Source organism: Lolium rigidum, chromosome 4, assembly GCF_022539505.1.
Source record: "Lolium rigidum isolate FL_2022 chromosome 4, APGP_CSIRO_Lrig_0.1, whole genome shotgun sequence".
Taxonomy (NCBI): domain Eukaryota; kingdom Viridiplantae; phylum Streptophyta; class Magnoliopsida; order Poales; family Poaceae; genus Lolium; species Lolium rigidum.
In genome coordinates this window covers 27,365,246-27,385,235 of record NC_061511.1, presented here as the reverse complement: position 1 = coordinate 27,385,235, position 19,990 = coordinate 27,365,246, and the positions used below count along the sequence as shown (strand labels likewise).

At 47.2% G+C, this 19,990-nt stretch overlaps 1 protein-coding gene and 1 long non-coding RNA gene across 2 annotated transcripts; one reads left to right on the top strand and one right to left on the bottom strand.

The window, feature by feature from the left end:
* Window positions 1-3,526: 3,526 nt before the first annotated feature.
* On the top strand, window positions 3,527-13,022 carry LOC124646794 (toMV resistance protein Tm-2(2)-like). Its single transcript, XM_047186854.1, has 2 exons — window positions 3,527-3,925; window positions 10,904-13,022. The coding sequence occupies exons 1-2, from the start codon at window positions 3,753-3,755 to the stop codon at window positions 13,020-13,022; spliced, it is 2,292 nt and encodes a 763-aa protein (XP_047042810.1). The 5' UTR covers window positions 3,527-3,752.
* Window positions 7,540-8,755, bottom strand: LOC124648881. The gene is made up of 3 exons (XR_006986459.1): window positions 8,654-8,755; window positions 8,003-8,040; window positions 7,540-7,795 (listed from the first exon to the last, which is right to left on the bottom strand). It is a non-coding gene; the product is annotated as an uncharacterized LOC124648881 (long non-coding RNA).
* Window positions 13,023-19,990: the final 6,968 nt, after the last annotated feature.

Here is a 19,990-nt window from a genome sequence, read left to right as displayed (position 1 = left end):
ACAAAAAACGGCTTTGGGGGACGCGGCTGGGAACGTTTTTTTGTCCAGCGCGTCCCAAATCGCTTTGGGGGACGGTTTTAGGGACGCGAGTGGAGATGCTCTAAGAGCATCTCCACTCGTCTCCCCACAGAGCCCCCCACGGCCACTTTTTTTCATCCGGACGGCGAAAAACGGCCCAGTCAGGCCCCCGATTCCTCGTTTTGATCCGGATTTGAACCTATTTTCGTCCGGACTCCCCATGCCATCCCCGGCCCCCCGGGGAGCGCTCGGGGACTCCGGATGAAGCTAAACCAACCGCCCACGCCCACGTGTCTCCTCTTTCGTCCGGATTCCCCGAGCCGTCCTCTTTTTCCCCGAGAAACGCCGCTTGGGGAGCACACGACTGGAAATATACTGTCCCCCACGCCAAATCTTCCTCCAATCCGGACAAAAATTTCGCCGGATTTGGGCGTGGGGAGCGCCAACGAGTGGGGATGCTCTAAGCTCCCAGGGTTGTGAGCGCGTGTGAGCGTTTGGCGGCTCACCATCGTTGGGCCTACTAGCTACAGTTGATTTTTTATCGGGACGTGTGACAGATAGAGGACATGTTTTAGTTTACGGTACTGCTGGAAATCAGGCGACTTAGACTTATTAAATCTCAGTCACCTAATCAATCATTAAATTAAGTGCATTAAAATTTGTGCATTTTGTTGTTTTGTGTTGGCGTCATTTTCTCCACAGGCGCTTCATCCTTTTTTTTCCGCAGGCTGTCACTTGGTGTTTTGTCATGGCTGCTTTGCTTATGTGTGCATGTAGCATGGCGTTAAGTATTTTTCTGAAGTTTGATGTTTTTTGTGCTTTGCTTGTTCTTTGCAAGAAAAAAACAATAGCGACACATGTGATGCAACTGAGAAAAATGTCCTGGTCCATTTGATTACGTCCCGATTCGTGATAATTTAGGAAGTTACATACTGATCCCAACTGAGATTTTTCGAGTTGTAGGTGGATCGCAACTGAGAGTTATCCTAGTTATATGTGGGTCGCAACTTAGAGTTTTCCAATTGCATGTGGGTCGCACCTGAATTTTTAACTAGTTACATGGAGGTCGCAACTGATATTTTCCAAGTTGCATTTAGGTCGGGACTAAGATTTTTTCTAGTTGCATTTGGATCGCAACTGGGATTTTTCCAGTTTGCATGTGGGTCGCAACTGAGCTTTCCCAGTTGCATGTGGGTCGGAACTAAGATCTTTTTAGTTGCATTTGGGTCACAACTGTGACTTTCTCATTTACATGTGGGTTGCAACTGAGATATTCCCAGTTTCACGTAGATCGCAACTGAGATTTTCCAAATTGCATGTGAGTCGGAACTAAGATTTTTCTTAGTTGCGTTTGGGTCGCAACTGAGATTTTCCCAGCTGCATGTGGGTCGGAGCTAATATTTTTCCAGCTGCATGTGGGTTGCAACTTAGATTATTCCAATTGCATCTATGTCGCAACTGAGATTTTTCTAGTTGCATTCGGGTCGCAAGTGAGATTTACCGGTTACATATAGATCGCAACTATGATTTTTTTAGTTGTAGGTGGATGGACACGTGGATACATGGGTTGCAACTGTTAACGAGAATGGATATTTTTTAGATGCTCGCCAGCGAGAAAGGCACGTCGAGACGAAGAAAAAGAATCTCGTATGTTGCACGCTGGCACGCTACATAGTAAGAAAAGAAAAGACGGAGAGCCATATATACGTTAAGCCAATCCATTAGTACTGAAACTAATCCAAATACCAAACGCTGAAAATCAACACACTGCCATGATGTCAGGTGACTGAGATTTATTAAATCTCAGTCGCCTGATCACCAGCCGCGCCCTTTAGTTTAAACGGTGACAATTTTGGGGCGCCGTTGGGTAATCGGACAAATTGCGAACAAAATTTGGAGCCCTCCCTCTGGCAGCAGGCAGCGGCAGTAGCAGCTCGGCAGCCCTAGACCCTATGTGCAAATATTAACTTCCTTGATTTTTTCAGTAACTTCCATAAAATAAAGTGCATGATTTTTGTCAAAAGTCAACCAATACAAAGTTTGACTTCAAAAATAATGATACTGTCTTCTTTTCAGAAACGGAGATAGTACATTGAGGAAATAAGAAATCAAGATCCTAAATTAAGAAAACATTCGGATTGTGTTCATCATATACTTTGCTTAAGAACTTACAAGGCCCCATAGTGTCAAATAATCTCGCAAAATGTCATGGGTGGTTTGCACCCATTCATCTGCCAGGCAAAGTGCCAGTTCTATAGTTGATTTGCACTCACTAAATTCAATTAAACAAGGTCTTCCTTCACATTGGAAGTGCCAAAATGACTCGTGCTAACAAGTTCCATCTTGTTACGGAATTACACACAGACCTTTAGAACTAACATTCCTTTTGAAGAGCATATCCACAATGGCCTTAATTTTCAATGTTCTGCCAGATGCAGTAATCCTTCCATTATGTCCACTCTCGGACTTTGGAATGTACGAGGAAGATTAAGGCAGCTCGACAAAAACAAATCATCATGTTCATACTAGTATGTGTAGACATCGTAAGCTTAGGAGTAGAATGTAAGGGCTCCTTTGATTCAAAGGATTTGCATAGGAATTGTGTAGGATTTGGTTCCTATGGGAAAATTTCCTATACATGTTGTTTGATTCATAGGAACGTATCCTATAGGAAAAAATCCTATAGGAATCTTGTAGTGTAATTCCTATAGGAAAAAAGCATTAGCTCATACCTCATGGAAAAATTCCTTTGCTACAATCAAACAAACTTCATCTTCCTATAGGATTCAATTAGACATGCCATTCCAATCCTATACCTTTCCTATTCCTATGCTTTTCCTATCCTTTAAATCAAAGGAGCCCTAAAGGAGAATCCTCCTTAGCATGTTCAGTAGATTCACAGAAGCCACACAAGACCGCCATGCAGTCAATAGAAAAAGCCCTTGTATACAACACCTATAGCACTTAACATTGTCTATGATATTTTCCTTCTTTTTTCCATTCTTTCCACCCGTGTTGTCATTCTTCCCACTAGTGCATTAAGGGTGTGTTCGGTTTGAGAATGGGGTGGAACGGAATGGAACCGTTCCGCACCCAGAGCCCGTTCCTGCGTTCGGTTGTAAACTGGAATGGAATGAAGTGGTTCCTCCAAATGGAATATTCCCTCTAGATCCGGAATGAAGTGGTTCCTCCGATTCGGCCGGACGAGGTGGAACGGGTGACTGTCACACGAGGCTGATTAATTAAGTTTAGCAATAATTAACCAAGTTTAGCACTACTTAATCAAGTTTAGCAAATAATTAATCGAGTTTAGAATAATTAATCGGGTGATTATCTCACCCATTTCATTCCATTCTCATCCCATTCCAAAACCGAACACAAGGATGGAACCGTTCCGTGACAAAAAATTTGTCCAAACCGAACACATGGATGGAACAGTTCCGTGCCAGTGGAATGGAATGGTTCCATTCCATTCCACCCCATCCCCAAACCGAACACACTCTAAATTAAGTGTCCACTCCATATATACACCACGAACAAATCGAATAATCAGTTATTGTCCTCTAAAGACTGACATACCAATAATTAGTTTCAACTTTTGATCTCTCTTCATGCTTAGTCATATTTGTTACCCATCTTGTTTAGTCTTATTCATTACTCATATATGCTTTTCCCTTTCTTAATACCAGCTTGCCCTACAAAGTCTTGGACACCCCCAAAGGTGGATAGTACCGATGGTTTACTTTGTTGGCTTCTTTGCCCGCATGATCGCTCGACGCAGGTTGTCTGGTGAAATCAGAAGTGTGGAGATCATACTCAACAAAATCTCAAACAACCGAAAGTACTGCAGGCTTGAGCATAAACCATCCATGGCAATAACATTTTCCGCCATGGCCATTGCAGCATGGTACGTACCCCTGTGTTAACTTTATAGTTTTCTGTTACTCCATTGGACATATCTAGACAAACTTGAGCAAGTTATTTTGGGACATAGAGAGTATATGTTGTGTTTCCTGGAATTTGAAATAATAAAAAACAAATGAAAAAGTATCTTGTGGGCCTTCATCGGAAGTTTTTCCAAAAATCTCAATAGTTGTTTACATTGTGTCCTACAAGTATCACTTCGCACCCCGCCGCCCTCCCCACCCCTCTCCCCTCTCCTCGCCGTCCCCTGAGGCTACCGCCGGCGAAGCCTGGCGCAGCCGGGATGGGGGCAGCGGGGATCTACGCGCGGTCCCCTGATGCGGCGGTATGGAGGCACGCCTCCGCGCTGGGGGATGGTCCCGGTACCTGGCGGCGCGGCCCTCCCCTCCTCCCTTCCTCGCCTCGGCCTCGCCGGGCGGGCGGTGATGGGGCGGATCTCGTGTTGCTCATCCTCCAGGTCTGGGATCACGGAACCAAGGGCGGCGGTCCTGGGTGGCAGGGACGGCGTCGACCTGGTGGCGGGTGGCAGGCGTCTGGTGGTGCTGTCTGTGGCACCGCGGTGGTGGTCTTCTCTTTCGCCGGAGGAGATCGGCTAGTTGTGTGGCTATCCTTAGCGGATCTCGCGATCCGTCGCCAAGCTCCCGATGGCGAGGCGCAGCTACCGGTGAAAGCCGGCCCAGACTTCGGTCATGGCGGATTATGACGGCGCTGTTCGTCGTTACCTTGTTGAAGGCATTGTCTCTGCAGTCTGTGTTCTTCGCCTGGGCTGCTCCAGGGAAACCCTAGATCCGGGTCTCCCGGATCGGACGATGGCGGCGCGAAACGCCGTTCTACCTGTTGGGGGCATCGTTTTTGGAGCAGACAACGGATGGTGGTGGTGCTGGCGTGGAGCGGTGTGCTTTTGCTGTGTCGGCGTTGTTGAGTCGCCGCGGCATGGTGCAGTGGTGTCTCGGAGACGGATGCAGTGTGATGGGCACGCGCAGGATGGTGGAGTCGTCTGGCGCCGTGGCGGCATCGATGGCAGGCCTGGCATGGCCAATGCGATGGTCTCTCTTGAAGATGGAGTCGAGGAAGACGGTGGTAGCAACTTCTATGGCGTGTGTGTTCGCGTGCGCTTCTGCTTCACTGGACGTGCTTCTCATCTGCTATTGGTCGGCTTGGGAAGGCATTTGATTTTTGGATGATGTGAGTTGGTGAATTGTCACCCCCTTCATCCCTCGTAGGTTTAGCGAGGTGGCTTCGAGTTTGATCTTTTGTATTGCTCTTGTAAGGTGTTGTGAATAATCTAATAAAAAAATAGCCGTGTGCATCTCTTGGATGCAGAAGCTGGGGTGATATTTCCCCATTTCGAAAAAAAAGTATCATTTCGCAGATAGAAGACTTATTATATTAGGAGATGGAGACTATGACTAACCAGCTTATTAAAATGCCATACGGGGAGGGGACAAATCAGGTATGACTTAAAGCACCAAAAACTGAAAATGGGAAACAAATTAACTCGGGGAGAAGTTGTGCAATGAACACTAACGATACCGGCCACCTATAGTCGGAAATGGGCCTCTCAGCCATTGGTCGCGATCACAAGCTCGTGGTCCTACAGTTGCTGCTAGTGCATAGATCAAGTCTGAAGCCAACATGTTTATGAGTATACTAGCTGGCAGTGGCGCGGCGCACGCCGCGCCCGTGGCTTTTTGTCCTTAAAAATGCTACTCGCGTACTCCGTATTAATTTTTGATTAGCAGCTTCGGTGGCTGAATTTGATTCGACTGTTCTAAAAAGAGAGAGGAGCAACGCCTCATAGGGTAGGCAAGAGTACACGGAAATGCACCGCATGTAAGCGCCGCCCATAAGAAACTGGTCCATCTTCTGTTTATTTGTTGGGTTACGGCAAGGCTCTTTACGTGGGCCGCAGCAGTAAGTCCGACCCTAAGCGGGGAGACAGGGGATAGGAACGGGTGAGGGAAAAAAATACTGGATCCTAAACAGTGACCAGAAGGGAGCTGCTAGCTCTAGGTGTCGTAGCTGAAGAAGAGGGGCGGCGTGATTGGGACGGCGGCAGGCATCACGCTGCAGGGACGCGAAGCGCTGCCTCTGCGGGTGTCTTCCCGTCCAGGCCGCAGTCGCGGAGGCCAATCGTTGCGAGCGCGGACGCCCTGCGTGGTTCGGGTGGAGGGTGACGTGCTAGAAGCTCCGTTCGATTGAGGTCGGTGGAGCTCGTTAGCGTAGCAGGCGGCAGCGCCACCGACGTGAGCGTTTAGCGAGGTGGAAATAGCGGAGCAAAGCAGATGGCCGGCGCTGAGCTCAAGCGCCTATGGGTTCAGGCATCAACAATCGGTATGTCACTTCTCTCTGCAGTTGCTCAATACTCCGTAGTACGGAGTAGTCAATAGGGGCATTTCTATCTGGAATAGCAGCTGCGTCCATCTGGACAGAACTCATTATGTGAGTAAAGCTAAAATTAAAGGATCGAAAGTATAGCATCTGGAAACCTGTAGAGAGAGAGTAAAAAGAAAGACAACCTGGTTTAGTTCAGCTACATAGTGTGCATCGAGTTAGAGATATGTTCCATTGAGTCGGATGCCATTGTAAGAAAAGGAAACAGAAAAGTTAGTTTTTCGTACATCTGCTTACAGCTGGTAAACAGATTAAGCTTGGTACATATGACTTTCTCGTGCAGTTTAACTGTGTAAGGGAGTACACAACTTCAGATTTCAGGTTGCTGCACACAACGCGTAAATTCAGAAACCTAAACAGGGCGTGGGTCACAATTCACAGTCCCATCTCTTTTCGTTTAGGGGAGATCTAGATGGTGCGCCATGTGTTTGCACCGGCGCACCGAAATTTTTGCAAGCTAACAGGATCGAATTAATCACCAGAAGACAAAAAGGAAATAACAAATCGTAAGCAGCTAGTTTGCTCTCTCGTTTGTTCATGCTACCATGCACCGAAACCAGTTTTACTTTACGGTTTGTATAGATTGGTCAGCATAAGGGTACATAATCTGCTTAGATAGGTTGTTTCTGTAGTGCTTAAATTGTAAGCAAAAAAGTACACGCATTTTACTGGTGGTCTGATACTATCACTAAGATGGCTAAACAGCTCTTAGTATGTCCTCTCTAGACAATAGACTCTATTTCTGCTCAGCCTCAGGGATCACCATTTGAGCCAAAGAATATTCACCCAAGTAGTCACATCTCATTCAGAGAAATCAAGATAAATAAACTCGTTTAACAATCTGCAGCAATCTGCAAGATTCTGCAACTGAGGAAATAAACGTTTAAAGAAACATGTCAAGCAGATCTTCATAGAGAAGCTTATCCTTCTTGAACCACACATCCACTTCAGTCACGAGCTCTCTCACTTTCTGTTTAGAAGAATTATCTTTTCGGCAAGCTCAGCTAGTGCGACAGCATCAGGTTCAGGTGTGTCCTTATTTTCAGAATTCTCCGGTTCCTTCCAAAGCTCTTGGAGACCTGCAACTGGAGGCAGGCCATGCTCTACCTTGCAAAGTACCACAAGTTTACATTTAGAATGGCATCAAAGATGGACCATACAGCTTTCATGTGAAGACCGACTCTTCGATGCCACACATGATATGTGCTTCTTCTTCTTTAGTCCTTGGCCTGGAGACATCTATTCGACGCAAGGAGGCAACCGAGACTTCTTAAGAATATGTTTTCCATATAATCTACTTTAGAAAATCACAAAGCTGCATATATCATAGATGGAAAAATAAGAGAACTTACAAAGAATGAGTTGAAAGAAATCGATAAAAAGATTCATACAAAAGTTAATAGAGATCAAACAAATAATAAGCCAGGTTTTTGTCCTTGTATTCCCATAGTCGCCTCGTCTGCACATGACAACAACAGTAGTAAGCAACAATTTCTTTAAAAAAAATCCAGTTTAGGCTAAGAGAACAAATACGATAGGATGAACATGACCACAAAATGTCTCCGAGTTGATAGTTGCTTTGGCCTCTACGAAGTTGTAGTGCATGTACGAAACATTAAAAAAATATCATAACTCTGTGGTCACATTATACAGTCATGTTACATACCTCAAATAATGAGGGAAATTAATCAAATTGTAAGGTCCCTGCGAAAAAATGGGTGTCTCTTTAGTGCAAAAACTATATATCAGTGGCATGAATGACAAAAACATTGGTTTGAGCTGTGAATGTTTAAACACAGGGTAACCTAGGATACAGTCACTTAAGTAGCAATAGTAGCCGGTGGAAGCCATTAACATTACAAAATAATTACAATTACAGTGGAAGGCCACACATATTCTAAAGATATAGCTCATATTTTTGTAATCTATTGTGTAGTGTAAGACTGTAGATGAACAAATTAGAAGCCCATTGAGACAGATACAATCAGAACATGTAAAGTAAAATCTTATTTCATTTATTTGCAACAAATTCAATTAGAACAGAGGATTCAGGACTTAGGAAAGAAAACATAACCGGGATTTTTTTCCCTCTAAATCACTGCCATTATGCAACAAATAAAATGGTTCCTCGATATCATTTCTAGGCATCAAGCCATCAACATGTCAAGAGAACAAAGAAATTTCCATGGGCAAATACCATGTACAGTATAAGATTGTAGATGAAAAAATCCAATGAACCAAAAAATGAATAAGCCTGAGTTTTGTGGCATACAAACATAAATTCCTGAACCAAAAAAGTGCAGAACACCAACGTCACCTCCATCAGGGCAAAACATGATGTACACACGGTGCTCATCTGAGCTGCAAGTTGCTCGACTTTCCTCCTCAGAATAGAATGTTGGGCCTTATGTACGTATTGTGCTTTGTCCTATAAGCTACGTTTAGGAGCAAATTAGCATTATGTAAGTCACATGGAGCAGGTATAGATAGAAAAATATTCAGTACCTCAGTCTCCATGCTAGCTGTCAAGCTCTAATCAGTGGCTTTGAGAAAATATGAAAATTAGACACAAAATCAGATCTGAGCAGAGAATCAGCACATAGCTTAAGGATGTAGGAGCAGATGACTGTAGGTGCTCATCGAGGACCTTCTCTCCGTACTCGTCGCGGCCACCTACTGCTGCTTGGCGTGAACAATGAGGGTGAGGCAGCGACCGTCTGCTGCCGCTCCTCCTGGTCATCACCACATGTGCCATGGAGGAGAATAATAAGAGGAGTTTAGAGTGAGACATAGAGAAAGAACTCCAATGAGAGGGAGAAAGTGATGGGGAAAGTCACGCCTCACCTTATTCCTGCACGGGATGAGAAACATGGGGTTGAGCTTGCCCTCGTTCTCCACAGCTGGTAAGGCGTGATGCTTCATGGCACTACTCTGCCATGAATCCGAGGACCTGTGAGAGAGAAGGCGAAGAAAATTGAGGTAAAGCAGTAACCCAGAAAGGGGCAGGCTGTGACCTCATATTTGTATGCTGACGACCTAGCGCTGGAGAGGCGTGGACAGGCAGCAGATACCACTGCTCCGGCGAGGTGGACCAAGATCCCGGCTGCCTGCTCACCACCGATGGTCCTCTCTGCTTCCTAGACGATGACTCCACTCCGGCACAGCTATCTACCTTGCAGGCGGAGCCAGCAAAGGGGACGCAGAAGGAGGACGGACTGTCGTTCTCTGACCGGGACGCGCCTGCTCTGCCTCGACGTCGCCGCCACCGGACCGCGGCTGCCCCAATCCGGGCCTGCCCCGCCCTGAGGCCGCCGTATGCAGGCGTCCCGCGAGAGCGGCGCTACCCAGCGCTGCGGCGGAGATCATGGCCGACGTCCGGCCCATCCGGGAGCTCCCGCGGCGCCGGCCATTGAGGCCTCTGACGGCGGAGATGGGGCGGGCGAGGGGTGCTAGGAGGAGAACTGGACCCGGTCGTGGTGGGGAGAGGAGTTGGGGATTTTCTCTCCCTCACAGGACACATCTCGGTCAAAGAAGTTAGATTAGGCAAAGAGAACTAAGCGGTGGATAGTGGGGCTGGCCCACTAGATCTTTCTGGAGGAAACGAAGAAAAACTAACCGGAAGAGGTGGAGGTTAATGGGAATGAAGGAGCTATGAACCGGTTGCCGGTAATCCATCTACCAAAAATAATGCAAATGGTAAACAATCATATGTGCCTGACACGGTAAGAAAGAAAACAATAGGAGTACGTGTCTCTAGATGATTGGAAAAAAATAGTCCATCAACAGTGCCCAAAACAATCTGGGAGCTTAAATCTGTCTAAACTTTATATAGGGTATAATAGTGTGCACACGAGATAAATACGTTTTTTTCATATGAAAAGCACAAAATTTCTACAAAGGCATGCTGACTGACACAGAGCTATGCTCCAACCAGGATAAGAGCTCTCAACTTTCTATTTAGTCCCCTTATCAATTATCAAATATGCTGATTACCAATTTCTGAGTGAAAAACATATATTGGCACCAGAAGTGTGATCAAAATTATAGTACAAAAATATATTAGTGATGCCATCATTATTGGCGAATCAACACTTTGAGTGGCACCCCCATTTCCTTTTAAATAGGATGTACTTATTAACCAAATATTTTAGTTTAGGCTCTCGTGGACTCAAATGTTGGTTCTCCCGTTTTTAATACTGCCAAAGATTCCACTAAGTTGTTAATTGAAAATATTCTTAGTTTTCTTAAGCATAGAAAATACACTCCCTCCATACTAGTTTATTAGGCCTTCATGTATTTTAAGAAAAAATTGACAATTAATTTGGTCAATAAAATATGAAATATATGTCACAAAAGTTATACCATTGGAAACTTCTTTTGAATATGACTCCAATGGTACAACTTTTGTGGCATATATACATATCTTATATTTTGTTGACCAAATTAATGGTTAAAGTTTTCTTAAAGTACGTGAAGGCCTAATAAACCCATATGGAGGGAGTATCTGAGTTAAGTCAAATATATTGACACTAATGGCCTACATTACTTGTATATTATCTAATAACAGGCGGGATGACCTGGAGAACGCTGTGGGCTTTGGCAAGGACATCACGATTCTCAAGGGGATGCTGGCCCCTCAAAATGAGGGTGGTTGCCACCCAATGTTCATCTCCATAGTTGGGGAGAGTGGTGCCGGAAAGAACACACTCATCAAAATTATCTGTCATCAGATAGGCACAGAGATGGACATTTTAATCAGGTACGACATGCAGCCAGGTTGCAGTGGGGAAGAGTTCCTTACAACTGTGTACCGAATGGCATTGCGGCAGTTGGCCGATCGCTCTCAAGATCAGCTGGTGGTGGAAGAACAAGGTACTGACACCGGTGACAAGCTCCGTCACCTTCTGGCTGGAAAGAGGTACCTGTTGATTCTGAGCGGCATATCCTCCAAAACCATGCTGAATGGTGTTAGGGCGAGCCTGCCAGACCCAGACGTAAATAATGATGATGGCAGTCGTGTGATGCTCATATTGGACACTGAAAATGAAGAGGTTGCTTGGCATGCTAATACCCTGAACAAACCTGGCGTCGACGGAGTACACCTGCTGACCCCGTTGGGTCAAGCAAGAAGTGGGCAGCTATTCTATTGGAAAGCGCTGAGGAAAGGACAATATGAGTTATGGTTGTCAGCCTCCAAAAAGCGAACAAATTGGAAGCGGGAGGATGACCTGAATGAGGAGGAAGAGGAGGACAGGAATGAGAGCTATCGTGATTACGATTTACAGGGACTCGTGTATGGTGCAACGGGAGGACATCCCATGGCCATAGTGCTTCTTGCCGGCCTTCTCCGATTCAAGCAGAGGCATGTGCAGTGGAATGCAATAATGCAGCAGCTCAATCATGACAACTTTCATACGCAGTCGCTGCCGGCCCAGCTGGGCAACAACACAAGAAGGTCCTTAGAGACCATATTTTGGATGAGCTTCGAGGATCTCCGGGACGACCTCAAGTCCTGCTTCCTCTACCTCGCTGCCTACCCCAAGGATACATGCCACGCTGCCGATGAGATCATTCAGATGTGGATAGCGGAAGGCTTCATCGTCAACATGCAGTCGCAGCATTGCAAGACTCTGGAGGAGGTGGGGCACGACTACCTCAAGGAATTGGTCTTGAGATGCCTTGTTGAGCTGGAGGAAGCAAAACCCGGTGGTGGAATCCAGCTTGTGAGTGTTCACAGAAGCCTCCACGGGTTCCTGCGGAAGGAGGTTACCGAGTCTGGCTTCATGGAGATAATCCAGGACGTCAAACATGATGTCCTCGAGGCATCATCGGCGCGGCGCATCTCTGTTCAGAGTGACAGCAGCACAATGTACACCACCCAGGCCCAGCAGAAATTCCCTAGGCTGCGCTCCTTCATATGCCGATTGGATGAGAAGCAACACGGAGAAGCTGAAGCCCAACAACAGTGGGCAAAGAAGAAGCGTGTGCACCATGATATCAAGTTTTTGCGCTGGTCCAAGTTCCTCCGTGTAGTCTCCATCAAGGGGCTGGCGCTCGAGGAGCTACCAGCTGAGCTCGGTGACATGATCCACCTGCGGTATCTGCACCTCCACTGTCCGGAGCTGTGCTTCCTCCCATCTAGCATTGTCAGATTGCTCAACTTGCAGACCCTGGACATAACCAACACCCAAGTGGAGGAGATTGACAAGGATTTCTGGAAGATCAAGACGTTGCGGCATGTGCTCGCAAACAGCCTCGCCCTTCCTGCAATTTCAATGTCAGTAGGCGTGGAAGAAGATGAGGCTAGTGGTGAGCTACAGACGCTCCACGGCGTAAAGCCCGCCGCCTCAGGACCGAAAGAATGGAGTCCGTTGGACAACGCCATGACACGAAGCCTACGGTCACTGGAAATGCATGGTTTCCAGTATCTGAAACATGGAGGGCCTGTGTTTGACGCTGCTCTTCAGAACATGCATCTTCCTGGCCACTTCAGTCCGAAAGGTGACAAGATCCCTTCATGCGTCTTCACCGAGCCAAGCCTCCGATATCTCCACCAATTTCTTCCTTGCTTTCATAAATCAAGGAAATCAAAAGGTGTTACAAAACAGTGTCGCGAAGGAACCAAGGTTCATGTGTGCGGGTGTGATTTGTTGATTGCCTTCTATCTTTCAAATATTATTCAGTGAAACAATCTGTTTTTAATTTGATTGCTGCTATGATTTTCTGTTATTCGAATTGTATCTCCACCCTTCTAAAGTGCCCTTTATCGAGAAAAAAATCTCCACCCTTTCTTCTTGTTTCTGTATTAACGTGAACCTTTATGTATGTCAAATAATAAAAGAGCATTTTCATTCAGACTGTCGTCAGGCTTCCTTACATGCTTTTGAGTGTATTTTCATGTGTTTCTTGCGGCAAGCTAGACTGAGGTAGCATAGCCTACCTGAACATATGGAGGAAGACTGACTTATATTAATGTCCTATGATGCGTGCTGTACAAAATTGTAGCATTGCATCTGCATTACGCTAGGTAGTACAGATTCGGGATGTATTGCCAGATGTTAGTTTCCTTGTGTAATGAACATATAAATATAGATGCATTTTCATGTGTTTCTTGCTGCAGCTGTGAGCTATCCTGGGCTAAACATAGACTGATCTTGTTTCATGGTCTTTGTTCCGTCCATGGTGTACAAATTTGGATGCATTAATTGTTAGCATTAGAGCATCTCCAGTCGCGTCCCCCAAAGCAATTTGGGGCGCGCCGGACCAAAAATCCATTCCAGCCGCGTCCTCCAAAGCCCATTTCTGTCCGGCACGGTCCGATACGGTGTCCGGCGCCCCGAGCCCGTCCCCGTCCCACAGGGGTGTGGGACGCTCCGGGCCCGCCGGACACAACGAAAAGCGAGGCGAACCGACGCGGGGCCAACGCGTCAGAGACACAGGGAAAATTCGTCTCCCACTCCCGTCAAATCCCGCCTCTCCCGCCAAATCCCGCCTATCCCGCCGCGCATTTCCGGCCTCCCAACACATATCTCGCCGCCGATTCATTTCTCCTATCCCGCCGATTTCTTTCTCCCTCCTGCCGTCCACCCGTCGCCGCTACCCTCTCCCCATGGTGCCGCCGACAGCCCCCAAAAAGATGGCCAAGAAAGCGGCCAAGAAGCCGCCGGGCAATGGGACGAAAGGGGCGAAAGCGCCGTTCGCGAAGCCGCGGAAGGCGCCGGCTGCGAAGAAGCCGGAAGGATGGACCGACGATCAATGGCATTAAGATTGTCTGCGCCGAAAGCTATCGAAGGCGGAGCGGAAAGGACGGAGGGCGGCGGAGCAGGAGAAGAAGGCTCTGGCGGCGCGCCAGCACCAGCACATACTGTCCGGGTGTATCTCCGCCGCCAAAGCGAGCCCATGGAGTACGTCGGTGCCGACGTACGTTCCGGGAGTGATCTCTCCGTCGTCAGCCGCCTTCTACAACGACAGCCCCTCCGCCACTCCCGGGTGCGTGACGCCTAACTTGTCGTCCCACTACCAGGATGCGCTGCCGCATGGCGGCTTCAACCCCAACAACCTCTACTCCCCGGCGTACGAGCAGCGCGAGCCAGGACCCGGTCCGGACGGCGACCCTTTCACTGGCCGCAGGGGTCCGCTCGGGTCTGCGTCAACTCAGGATACGTCGCCGTCGCCCAACCCCTTCTTCTAATTAGCATGCACCACCGGTCTGTAATATGACCGCGCGCCCAGTACTTTGATCGCCGCTACTCTGATCGCGACGATTCAGCGGGAACGATCTTTTTTGAATGCAACTATTTGAATTTCTGATTGGGGGAGGCGTTTGGTGGACGCGGCTGGGGAGCGACGTCTCCAAATGCGGCACGAACAAAACACGTCCCCCAAACACTCGATCCAACGCGATTTGGGAGACGATTTGGGGAACGCTTTGGGGGACGCGACGATGCTCTTATGTGTTTGATATGTTGGGGGTTACCAAATACAAATCAAGCGACAGTGCCAGTGCGCGTAAAGCCTGATCAGATTGCCGAGGTGGAGCAAGACAGAAACACAGGATAAGGAGGCCAACATAGATCAGAATAAGCAGAAGCGTGCAGTGAGCGACATAAAGATGCAATTCTATATGTATAATTAAGTTCCAATCGAGCACGCACAAGCTAACATCACTACGTGAATCGAGAAAATTGCCTTAGTGTTAGGCTCTTTCCACCATCGGGCACTTCGCAAAAGTATTTGTAAACCGAGTGCCTTGGAAAATCACTTTGCACAGATGCAGCACCAGGCAAAGCTTTGCCTTTGCTGAGTGGCTGTTAGAAAATACTCGGCACACATACTAGACCTAAGTGGAGGGTGTGACACGTGTCTCATCTCGAAGAGGTGACGACGCTAAGAGGTGGCGGCGTTGCCCCGTTTGTTAAGTGTCTCGGCCGTTTAAGAGAGCGCGCGGACGTGTAGAAAGTGGCCGACGTCCGTCCAATAATTTGGGTCGCACGGTACGTCTAACGCAGCTAAATATGGGCGCCCGATATTTTAGGTCTTTGGCGATGCCACGCCACACAGGACTGATCCCGGGGTCTTACCTTCGCAGAGTTTTGCGGCATTCAGAGATTATTCGCAACTTTGGCGCTCTGAGAATATTTTGTCAAATGCCTTGTTCGGCTGATGCAATGACCCATTTTGCGGGTTCCTCTATTTTTCTCTCGGACTTGATGAGACAGCCGAATATATTGGTTATTCTATATTGTCGGGTACATCACCGATGCTCTTGCTCGGAACAAAATGACGAGTCAATGAACCCGAAGATTTGTCCACCTTTTTTTTTTGGGTTTCTCCATGATAAAAATTTCGTCGAGTTCCTCCTTCAGGAAAATTTCTTCGGGTCCTCTTTGAGGACAATTCTTCGGGTCCTCTTTGAGGATAATTCTTCGGGTTCTCCCTGAGGACAATTCTTCGGGTCCTCTTTGAAGATAATTCTTCGAGACCTCCTTGAAGATAATTTTTCGGGACCTCCTTGAAGATAATTTTTCGAGACCTCCTTGAAGATAATTTTTCGGGACCTCCTTGAAGATAATTTTTCGAGACCTCCTTGAAGATAATTTTTTGGGACCTCCTTGAAGATAATTTTTCGAGACCTCCTTGAAGATAATTTTTTGGGACCTCCTTGAAGATAATTTTTCGAGACCTCCTTGAAGATAATTTTTCGGGACCTCCTTGAAGATAATTTTTCGGGTCCTCCTTGAATAAGATTTCATCGAGTTCTGTCTTGAAGACAATTTCGTCGGGTTCTCTCAAGATTTCGTCGGGTTCCTCCCTGAAGAAGATTTTGTCGGGTTATTCTTGATTTCGTCGGGTTCATCCCTGAAGAAGATTTCGTCGGGTTGTTCTTGATTTCGTCGGGTTCCTCCCTGAAGAAGATTTCATCGGGTTCTCTCTTGATTTCGTCGGGTTCCTCCCTGAAGAAGATTTCGTCGGGTTCTCCTTGAGGATAATTTCTTCGGGTGCGCGGCCAGCGCTCCTGATGGGAGTAGCCCCCGAGGCTATGGTCGGGTGCGCGCATCCCGGACATAGGCTCAAGAACTTGCATACTTTAAAATTTTCTTTCTCCTGCACAAATAAACAAACTTTTTCTATCTTTTTCTTGACTCTCATTTTCGCATGCGGTGTCAGATGCTCGGATTCGATGATACGTAAAGTGAATTTATGCCGCACAGCCCCCGAGTGTCGTGTGCGTCAAAAGTAAATGATAATCAACTTTAAAAAGAAACACTTAGCTTATTGGGTACGACGGAATAGACAGAGACGTAAGTCGTGAAGCTGAGTAGATGAAGTCTTCGAGTGCAGCAAAGAAGTCGAGCCAAAGTAGAAACCGCCAAATAGCGATGCCGCCAAATTGTTGATGAAGAAATAACCGAGCCCCCGAGCGCTGCTGGGGTAATGTCATGATTGTTGCTTAGGCGCCGTATAGCAGTTGTGACCTGCGGCGAAGTCGTTGTCGAGTCCCCGAGTGTTAGCCGTGATGTTAGAAGAAATTGACGGAGACGTTTGGCGTCATATAAGATGAAGCCATTTAGGATGAAGCCGTTGACCATAATATAATATGAATCCACTGAAAATTTACGCCATTGGAGAGGAAACCATTGAAGATTACGCCATTAAATATAAAGTACTTGGAGATGAATCCAAGATGAAGTATTTGAGATGAATCCATATTGAAGATTACGCCAGTAAAGATGAAGCATATATTGAAGATGAATCCACCGATATCATAGAGGATGAATCCATTGACCCGAAAAATCAAGTAATAACCATAAAAGATGAATCCGTTGATATCATAGAGGATGAATCCATTGAGCCGGAGAAAATAGTTCTAGTAATATGTTATCACCAGATTTTGGCCAAATCAGGAGATGGGCCGTAAGTGAAGATGGGCTTGAAGGATACACGCGTGGAGCACCTTTGAAGCGGCCTTGCACGAAGAGTTTGGGCTTAATTGCCCATGTATCTGTAACATAGTAGATCGCATCTTAGTTTAGAATTAAAAGATAAAGTTTAACTCGTGCACGGTTAGGTGCACGCCCGAATTAGAGAGTCCCTTGGACTATAAATATGTATCTAGGGTTATCAGAAAAGGAGGACAATCACGTTCACAACAAACACAAATCAGGCGCATCGCCACCCCTTTTTTCAAGGGTTTCTCCCGGGTAAGCATCATGCTGCCTAGATCGCATCTTGCGATCTAGGCAGCACACGTTTATTCGTTTACCTTGTGCTGCTCGTGCTGAAGTGTTGTTGATGGCGAGTAGCACTACTTATCGTAGATGTTTTGGGGCTTCCATAGATGCTTTTCTTACGCATATCTGCTTAGCTATGCCGTCCCTCGATATCTAGCTGCCCTTACACCTATCCAGGTGTAAGGGCAGCGTATTGCTTGTTCGTTGTTTAGTAGATCCGATCCGTTATAGTTGCTCCTTGATTCTTCAAGGATTGGTTTAATATCCGTATGGTTAGGCCTTGCAAACGGGTTGAACGATTCGGTAGTGCGTTAGGTATGGTTTGTTAGTCCTAAGAGGGATGTTCCGGGAATTAACTTAATGTTGGTTTTTAGGCCTCTTTTAGGGTTAGTTTTCCATTATCTTTCGTGTCTATTAGGCTCAACTACGCGTAGGATGTTCCGATCATACGGTGAAAACCCTAAACTGTCGTAGATTGGTTTAACTTTATACTGATCAAGCAGGAGCCCCATGTCATCGTTAACCCGACGTGAACCATGGGGCGATCGGCTTTGTGAGCCGATCCACGGTGGCAACCCGAGAGCCGATCGGGCTCGTATTTAATGTTTACGTGTCTGCCATGCAGGAAACTAATCGAAGCAATCCAACACCTTCCTGACCAGGTATAGGTCAGGTGGCACGCCCTTGCAACCGCTAGGACATGTGCCGGAACATTTGCGGGACGACGTCGAGGGACCAGGGCCCCCTGCAGCCTTGGAAGCCTCCCGGCTCTTCGTGTTGCTTAACCACTGCTCGCCGGTGGGTTTTGGCAGGCAACACATTCTGGCACGCCCGGTGGGACCATCTTCTGCAACAACCACGTCAACATCCGAGATGGCGGAAGAACCGGTCAAGTATGAAGATCTGCCTGCTGAGCATAAGAAGAAATATGATGATCTCAAGGCCATCTTGGAAGCCAATCTCATCGGCGCTTTTGAGAAAACCCGTTCGCACGGGATCAAGTTCAAAGGGTTCCAACCCGAAGGCGCGCTAGAGGGACTAGATCTATCTCTCCCTTCGGACGAACGTACCAGAGCCCTGCGACAAGAAGTCAACTATGTCGTGGCTCACTCTCTTCATCGGCATTCTGAGAGCCTAGTGAACACTCTGGAGCGTGTCGCGCTCAATGTGGTGCAAGAAATCATGAAGCACAAGTACTCTCCGTCAGGACCTGCTTTAGGAACTCATCAAGGAGAGATACCTCTCTATACTAGGCCACCACTGCCGTACACGATGGCAGCTCCACAGCAACAAGGTTCACCGGCGTACGTTGTCTACAAGGTTGGAGGTGATCCTGGCGACTACCAATTCCTGTATGAGCCGCCCAAGGAGATTCCACATGGATACGTGTGCACAAACGTGCCGGACTGCAACAACTGGATGACCTAGGTTACAGCAGGAAGGACTGCCACGGCAGGAGGGATCGCCGGAACAGGAGTAGTTGCTGGAGCAGGAAGCAGTTCTGGAGCAGATGCTGAGAAACAGGCGTGGCTAGCTAAATATGCCACCGGTACAAGTCATGAACGCTCAACTTCTGCAGCTCCTACGGTGGATGAGATCACCGCAATCATGAGAGATCAGTTCGGCATCCTGCCGAAGAAGAGAATGATCGGCTATTCCAAGCCGTATCCCAACGATTATGACCTAATCCCACTACCGCCTAAGTATCGGCTCCCTGACTTCACAAAATTCAGTGGATCAGAAGGAACCAGCTCAATTGAGCACGTGAGCCGATATTTGGCACAGTTGGGCATGGTCTCAGCTTTAGACGAGCTGCGGGTGAGGTTCTTCTCACAATCACTCACGGGTCCGGCCTTTGGATGGTACACCTCGTTGCCACCAGATTCGGTTCGGACGTGGAAGCAGCTGGAGGAACAATTCCACGTACAATACCATTCATAAGCCACTGAAGCTGGCATTTGTGGTGACCCTGCATACCACTGCATGTTGTAGTATGCCAGTCGTTGATATAACATTCGCGAAGTACCAATCCGCAAATATTACATCCCTCAGAGTAGTACAACAGAACATAGCAGGTCCATAACTCATTCATATATTATTACAAACCATATATACATATCATCTTGGAGCTCCTCTTGGGTCCTAAGAGGTTTACTCCTGGGTTCGAGGCGAACCCAACTTAGCTTACAATATAGAAGTTTCACGAGACTTAACATTTATTCTCTCGAGCAGCTAAGTATTAATAGTTCGTGCTGCTCGGCTACTACTACTACTACTTGGTACTTCTAGGCTTGGTCTCCTCCGGAAGCCTCCCCGGTTCCGTAGACTATGAGATAGTCCACACCTTCAATACCTCCGAGAGGTCACGGTTCTTCATAGCCGATGATGTCGGCTCCTTCAGGGTTGTCGTTGTCCTCCTCCAG

Bases quoted from the DNA above. Each gene is read 5' to 3' on its own strand.
- LOC124646794 (XM_047186854.1), top strand. From the start codon at position 3,753: ATGGTTTACTTTGTTGGCTTCTTTGCCCGCATGATCGCTCGACGCAGG. The intron at 3,926-10,903 runs GTACGTACCCCT...ATCTAATAACAG, and splicing joins GCCATGGCCATTGCAGCATG to GCGGGATGACCTGGAGAACG.